This window comes from Colletotrichum aenigma, assembly GCF_013390185.1.
Source record: "Colletotrichum aenigma strain Cg56 chromosome Unknown KSG_Cg56_contig12, whole genome shotgun sequence".
Lineage (NCBI taxonomy): Eukaryota > Fungi > Ascomycota > Sordariomycetes > Glomerellales > Glomerellaceae > Colletotrichum > Colletotrichum aenigma.
The window spans coordinates 100,556-109,033 of record NW_023500918.1 but is presented as its reverse complement, the minus strand read 5'-3'; the positions used below and the strand labels follow the sequence as shown (position 1 = coordinate 109,033).

The window sequence follows — 8,478 nt, the reverse complement described above, 5'->3', positions numbered from 1 at the left end:
GCCGTACTTAGCATGAACGGAACCCGTCAAAACCAAGAACGGTAACAGGGACAGGAGTACTGTTCAGGACTTATATATAGTATGACCTGAGCCTGGCTCAAGGTCAGACTCCCATAGCTCTTCAGCAATCAACTTAGTATTCATCCTCAGGATACTCTCAGCTTACCTTCACTGCGAATTACTTGTTGAGTCTAAGACTGATCACCTTAGCCTCTGAAGACCGATCTACTACCAGCCTACGACCTACGACCCAGACCACAACCCTAGTGTACTGTTACTATGTGTTAATCCCCAGCTTCTGTTAGCAGACCCTACTGTCGGATAGCTGACCGTAACACTTTGATTGCTCCTGTTCAGTAAGTTGACCATTAACGCCTACTAACAGTAAAACGACAAGCATGTCCTCTCGCGCTTCTGCCAAGTCTCCTACCCCAGGATCTTCCTCTTCCTCGCGCAACCAGCCTCAGAGCCTGGCATAGGAACTCGCCAACGTTGAGGATTACGACATGCCGGACCTCAAGTACGACTCGGATGGAGAAGGTTCCTTCACCAAAGAAGGATACGAAAAGCTCCGACGCATCATCCAGAAACAGGAATCCGAGACCAAGGAGATGCAGGCTTTCGTTAATGAAAGCAAGCAAGTCGTGGAAAACCTCGACGCGCAGCTTCAGAACGCTGCTGCAGCCTTCAAAAAACTGGAAAAAGATATCAAGGGAGACGCTAATCTCAAGAAAGTTCAAGAACTCCAGGAAGAACTCAACACCCTCCAGGCTGCCGCCAACATTGTCACCACCCCTATTGGAGGACGACAGAAGCTCAAGCTCAGCGCCCTAATCACCTATAATAGTACCCCCGGACACCTCAAGTCTTACCTGATCCAGATCAGGACCTACCACAACTTCCACCATAACGATTTCGCCAATCAAACGGAAAAAGTCATCCACGCAGCCACTTATCTTCGTGGACGAGCCCTTAAGTGGTTTGAACCCATCCAGGAAGAATTCCTCAAGTGCGAAACCCTGGACGAATGCTCTACGGAAACGCGCGACATCTACAGCAGCTTTCAAGGATTCGAGGACGCCCTGCGATCCCTCTTCCAGGACCCGGACGAGAAACGCCAAACTGAACGCAACCTCGCACAGCTGCAACAGACTAAGTCGGCTAAGGAATATGCCGCCACCTTCAGACAACTTAGTGTTCAACTAGACCTCACCGAGGAAACCAAGATCTTCATGTTCTACTAAGGACTTAAGGACGACGTTAAGGACGAAATAGTTAAGCTAGACGAACCTGAAGATTTCCTCCAGTACGCCAGTATGGCCATCAAGATCGACAATCGACTCTTCGAACGAAGAAAAGAAAAAGGCGAAAGACGACAGGGAGCTAACTCTGGACGCAAATACCAATAGCAACCACAGCACAAATTCAACAATCAGAGGAACGACAACAGACCTCGCAACAACTGGAACAACACCCGCCAGAGTACTGCTTACGGATAACACAGCGGACCTATGGACCTCAGTATAATGACCAAACCTAACAACAAGAAACCCTGGAACCCCAAGTGCTACAACTGCAACAAACAAGGACATATCGCTAAGGACTGCAAGCAGCCTAAGAAGCTCCCCTGGAAGCTAGTAGCCGAGCGACCCCGACAGGTCAACATAATCGCAAAGGCACCACACGCATCCCAGTCCTAGACTGGATGTTACGACAATAACTGCCAAGTTCACCTCGAAGACAAAGAAATGTCAGGACACTACCTAAGGGACAGCAACCCCAGACGAACTGGATACAATATGACCACCCTGGGAACTCGCCTGAAAACCCTAGCAATGATGCACCACAGCAACAGCAAGATCACCCGAAAACCAGCTGAACAACTTAACGAGATGCTACGAGTCCAACGGTTTGAACCCGCCAGCACCTCATCCATCATACACAACTAAGAACTGGAAAAAGACAACAAGCAGAAGCTTGCACGTCTTCAAAAAGCCGAAGGCCTATACCTAGAACGAATCCAGCAGGAACCTCACAACCCGTTATAGGAAAGACAACTGGGAGCCATGCTCTCCCATATGGAACAAAGAAAGCACGCACGCAGAAACCCCGCCAGGATCGAACAGATCAACCAAGAACTTGAGGAACAAACCTAAGGAAGACCCCCCCAGGGACCGATCGGAGAAGAATTAGACGAAGAACCAGAACATCAACACAACCCCCTAACAGAACAACAACTGCTCACTATGACCAGCAGTTGGACCTTCAGAGAAGGTGAAAGTTCACCTTATGATTCAGACGAACCTCGCGACGTTGCTCGTCAACATGCTCAGATCACCTATAGATTCACCCCTAGTGTGGACGACTCTAGCTCTAAAGAGGACTCTGACGATCAAGAAAAGAGGATCGAGCACCTCTTAAGGTACTAAGAAATCGATATGTTTCAGGATAAGCAGCAGTAATACTTCTATAGGACCTCAGCAGACCAACAGGACTAAGACTACACCCCCCAGCTATATACGGAAGATCATCCTGCTCTACGAAGCAACTATTGATAACACTAAACCCTCTTCTGGCCCTAGTGCTTCCACGATAAGTGCAAGGAACATATAGGAGATAAGCACGACTACTGATTCTACCCCAGAAGACTTAACGACAAACCTATTAAGAGTGTCTACACTACGCATATCATGGTTAGATGGACCATGACAGCTTTCGACGGAAGGATCGCTACCTTTCAACCAAGCTCACAGTTCCCTATGAGATGCCAACACGACGACAGTATGAAATAGGACGAATGCCAGCGCGACGAATGCTAAGTCTACTACCAAGACAAAGCTCGCGCATAGAGAATCGCAAAGAACGGACCAAGACCCCCGCAAGTCAGAATCCGTGAGAACAGCCTCACTAAGGCAGTACGGGAAGGAAAACGAATCACCTACCCAGGACGATCAGAGCAGTCAAAAAACTAGACTCGCCTACCGACGACAGATCACAACAGGCAACAGGGAAAAGATCCATCTACCAGATGTCACAAGGACACAAGAAGAACCTAGAACTCGAAGTTACTATCAACAGACGAACAACGCTCGCGCTAATCGACAGCGGAGCCGAAGCAAACTTCATCGCCCCCCAAGCCGTCAATAGGCTAGAGATACGATAGGGAGGAAAAGAACGACCATACCCCTTACACACGGCAGAAGGAGAAGAATTCAAGTACAAAGGAGGTACCATCTACAATAAGACTGCGCCCCTCAAGATGAGTTACCTAGATCGGAAAGAAAGAATCCAGTTCGACATTGCCGACATAGGAACGTATAACATAGTGCTAGGATTACCCTAGCTACAAACGAACAACCCACGGATAGATTGGAGTAACAGCCAACTCCACTAGGACCACGACGACTCAGTCCCTGAGCAGCCCTGTCAAAATCAGGCCTCAAACGAGCCGATACAACAAGAAACAGCAAAACAGTACATCTGCTACCTCAAGGCGAAGGAAGCCACATCACAACCAGTGACAACGAAGGATCTAGAACGAAAGAATGATCCGCTTCTGTCTATCCCAGAAGAATACAGATTTTACGAGAAACTCTTCGCAGCCGAATTAGAGACCGGACTGCCCGAATACACCAGTTTCGACCACGAAATCCCTCTCAAAGAAGGAAAAGAACCACGATTCAACAAGATCTACAGCCTTAATCCAACAGAAATAGAAGCTCTAGACAAATACCTCGAAGAAAATCTTAAGAAGGGATACATCAGACCCTCGACATCACCAGCAGGAAGCCTAATCCTATTCGTACCAAAGAAAAACAGCAAACTACAACTATGCGTCGACTATTGCATGCTCAACGAAATAACGGTAAAAAATCGATACCCACTACCACTCATCGATGAAATGAAGAGACTCCTCCACAGAGCCAACTGGTTTACAGCCCTCGACCTCAAAGGGGCTTACAACCTGATCAGAATGAAACAAGGAGAAGAATAGAAGACCGCCTTCAGAACACGCAAAGGACATTTCGAATACCTCGTCATGCCCTTCGGTCTCACTAATACTCCCGCAACATTCCAAAACATGATCAACTCAGTCCTACACAAATACGTCGACATTTATGTAGTCGTCTACCTAGACGATATCCTCATATTCTCACTAACACTTGAGAAACACAAAGAAGACGTTCACCACGTCCTATAAGCCCTTCAGGAAGCCAAGCTTCTAGTCGAACCCGAGAAGAGCGAATTCCACACCCAGAAGGTGGAATACCTCGGATTCACTATCACCCCTAGAGAAGTTCGAATGTCAGAAAACAAGATCAAAGCCATCAAAGAATGGCCGGAACCCAAGAACCTTAAGGAAGTCCAAGGATTCCTAGGTTTCATCAACTTTTACCGAAAATTCATCAAGAGCTACGGCAAGATCAACGCAGCCCTCACCAACCTCAGCCGCAAAGACACCCCTTTCATATGGGAGGAACCCCAGCAAACAGCTTTTCAGAAAATCAAGGACCTCATCAGCAGTAAACCAGTCCTGATAATCCCAGATCCCACCAAGCAGTTCGAAGTAGAACCAGACTCCTCAGACTACGCCCTCAGAGCACAACTGTCATAACGAGATTCAGAAGGACGGCTACACCCTTATGCCTTCTTCTCCCGCAAGCTCCATGGACCCAAACTGAACTATCAAATTCACGACAAAGAACTCATAGCAATCATTAAGGCATTTAAAGAATAGAGACCAGAACTCTCAGGAACGATTTATGAAGTACTCGTATATTCAGACCATAAGAATCTTTCACATTTTACAACCTCGAAAGTATTAAACAAACAACAAGTCAGATGGTCAGAATTCTTATTGGAATTCAATTTCCGAATCATCCACCGAAAAGGATCAGACAACAGAAGAGCCGACGCTCTCAGCCGACAACCAGACTATAATATCCCAGTACCTGAAGAAACCCAGGTGATTCTCAAAGAAAACGACAACAGAGACCTAGTGCTAGCCGCCAAACTCTTAATGATGGCCGGACGATCTAGTACTAGCCTGCCTAGCAAACCAGACGACGAAGCAATTATGGAGTTTCACGCTCAACCCGCACACGGTCACCAAGGAATCACAAAAACCTGGAAACAACTACAACAGCAATATAGAGAAAAGGTTACCAGAGAACGTGTGGCAAAAGCAATTAAGGATTATGAGGTCTGCCTCAAAAGCAAACCCGCTCAACATCAACCTTATGGTATGCTACAACTTTTGCCGGTGCTGCAAACCGCCTAGCAATCTATATCCCTCGACTTCATCGTCAAACTACTGAAGTCTCGAGAACCCCTCACAGGAGTACACTATGACAGCGTTCTCATCATTATGGACCGACTCACGAAGTATGCCTACTTCATCCCATACAAGGAAGCAAGCAACGCCGAAGAATGTGCCTACATATTTCTTAAGTACATCATCGCCAACCACGGGACACCCTGAGAGATTATGTCAGACAGGGATAAGATCTTCACCTCCAACTTTTAGAAATCGATCATGTCACACCTCGGCATCAAACAATCAATATCTACTGCGTTCCACCTGCAGACCGATAGACAAACAGAACGAATCAACTAAATCCTCAAAACCTATCTCCGCGCCTACGTCAACTACAATCAAGACAATTAGGTTGCACTACTACTAATAGCCCAATTTGCCTACAACAGCGCAGTAGGAGAAAGCACCAAGGAATCCCCCTTCTACCTCAACTACAGATTTGAACCCACCGCCTACGGAGAACCCCAAGCAGGCCCAGCCGCAGTAAAAGCTGTCGCCTCAGTACGACAAATCAAAGATATCCAAGAAAACGCACGCAAAGAACTCAAATTCATACGACAACAAATAACCAAATTCAGCAACAAACGAAGGATTGAGGGACCAACCTTAAAAGAGGGAGATAGCGCCTACCTCATACAGCGAAACATCAAAACAAAACGACCAAACGACAAACTGGACTACAAAAAACTCAGACCTTTCAAAGTTTCACGAGTAATTTCACCAGTTAATTACAAACTCAAGCTCCCAGAAACCATGAAGTGTCACCCAGTATTCCACATCTCGCTACTTGAACCAGCACCATGAGGATCACAAACAAACAACCTCATCATTATGGAAGATAATAAACCAGAATATAAAGTCGAACGGATCATCAATCACCTCAAGGAACCAGAAGGATACCAGTACCTCATCAAGTGGAAAGGATATAGTCACGAAGACAATACTTAGGAACCTGCAAAGAACCTCGTCAACGCAACTGACGAACTCACCCTTTATTAGCAACAACACCGAGAACAGGAAACCACACCAGCACCAGTAGCGCCCGCCAGTCAAACAAACACCAACAGCTACCAACAGATTAGACACCCACACAGACACGTCAGACCACCAGCAGAAGCAGACAGACCGCGACAAGGGAAACCGCTTATTAGGCTAGGGACACCAGAGTATAACTAAGAACCCCCTGAGGACACCAACAAATCACTACCGATCAGAGGACCAAGATCTGCAAACTCCTCACTAACACCAAAGCTTTGCCAATCCGGATTATTCTCAACACTAAGAAATTGAAGATCGCCCACCACACCACTCTCGTGCGCATCTAAAGCAGGAAGGACGTCATCCTCCTCTAACTCCTGCATACCCCGAGAAAACGTCTCCACATGACGCTCCTTAACCTTCTTACGAATCGCTCGAATACGTAATAACCGGCCAGCCGCTTCAGCTACCTCGGCCTGAACCCGCGCCAGCTTCTCGTGAAGGTCCAGCAAGGCATCACTAGCCTGCTCCTCCTTCTCTTCCTATTTTTGACGCTGATCACTCAGCCTTTTCACTACAACCAATCAGTACAAAAGCACCCCGCAAGACGCAACTAGACTCACAACTCGATGCGACCACCAAACCATCACAAGGACGCTTCAGGTTCTTACAACCTTGACAAGTCTTTGCGCCCTCCGCCATTCGGCACGTACGCTTCGCACGAAAACACCAAGTACAAGGCATGACGTCGTCAGAGCCAAAGCGATAGAAAACGTCTTCACAAGCAGAACGAAGCGCTAACTTAGACCGATTCGATTTTTAAACGCAACCTAACATAGTGTCAGCATCATAAGTAAATCAGGAAGCACAATTGACGGATCCCCAACCTGGGACCAACAACCTACTTATGTTAGGTCTTGAGGACAAGACCTTTGGAGAGGGGACCTGATGTTACGACCCGTTATGCAAGGGTAACAGTTAACCGACCCACTTAGGTATCAGGCGGCTAGGATAAGACATTTATACTGCAGGATCACAGGAACAACAGGACTCACTCGGTACGGAAGAACTATAGTATAAGTCATGTGATGATAAGATAAGAAGTTAGGTCCGTATGCCAAGAATACGGAGGCCGTACTTAGCATGAACGGAACCCGTCAAAACCAAGAACGGTAACAGGGACAGGAGTACTGTTCAGGACTTATATATAGTATGACCTGAGCCTGGCTCAAGGTCAGACTCCCATAGCTCTTCAGCAATCAACTTAGTATTCATCCTCAGGATACTCTCAGCTTACCTTCACTGCGAATTACTTGTTGAGTCTAAGACTGATCACCTTAGCCTCTGAAGACCGATCTACTACCAGCCTACGACCTACGACCCAGACCACGACCCCAGTGTACTGTTACTATGTGTCAATCCCCAGCTTCTGTTAGCAGACCCTACTGTCGGATAGCTGACCGTAACAATAACTTTTAAGTAATATAACCACTTATATATTATTTTTACTTTATACTCTTCTAACTCTAAATATTATGGTAAGCTTTAAATTTCTTTTTTTTAGCTATTTTTATTTGTTTTACTTCTCTAAGCTATACTTACCTTTTACGCTATACTTAACTTATATCTATCTTTTATTATCTTCTCTAGTATTTAGATATTTATATTATAATAAATAATATCTTCTAGCTTACTATGTAGTTTTAATACAACGTTTTATTATTATTAACTCTACTTTTAATGTTAGCTACTTATCTACCTATTTACCTACTTTTTATGTATAGCTAAAAGATAAGTTAAGCTAAATATAAATAACTAGTTATACTAAGATTTATTTATTTTATTTTATTAAGGTTAAGTATTAATTAAATTGCTATTATTAGGTTTTGATTTATAAAAAAGTGTAAAAAAAACTATAAAACCTATTTGTATAGGTTAATTAAGCTATTAATATATTTTTAATATTAGATTTACTTTTTAACTTATTAATATTTAAATGGTTAAGTTATTTTAGCTATCTTAAAAGAACTTATAAAGTAATTATAAATATTAAAATTATTATTAATAGCTTTAACTATTTACATGTTAATCTTAAAGCTATGTATAACTTTATTAAAGTCTTATTACTAGTTATTTTTAGTAAATACTTTGAAATAGATTTACAAAGAGGTTTTCTATTAATA

At 44.6% G+C, this 8,478-nt stretch overlaps 1 protein-coding gene across 1 annotated transcript; it reads left to right on the top strand.

The window, feature by feature from the left end:
* Nucleotides 1-506: 506 nt before the first annotated feature.
* Nucleotides 507-1,244, top strand: CGCA056_v014979 (uncharacterized protein; the record flags this gene model as incomplete). The annotated part of the gene is made up of 1 exon (XM_037330221.1): nt 507-1,244. The coding sequence occupies one exon, from the start codon at nt 507-509 to the stop codon at nt 1,242-1,244; it is 738 nt and encodes a 245-aa protein (XP_037171362.1).
* Between the last annotated feature and the right edge of the window lie 7,234 nt (nt 1,245-8,478).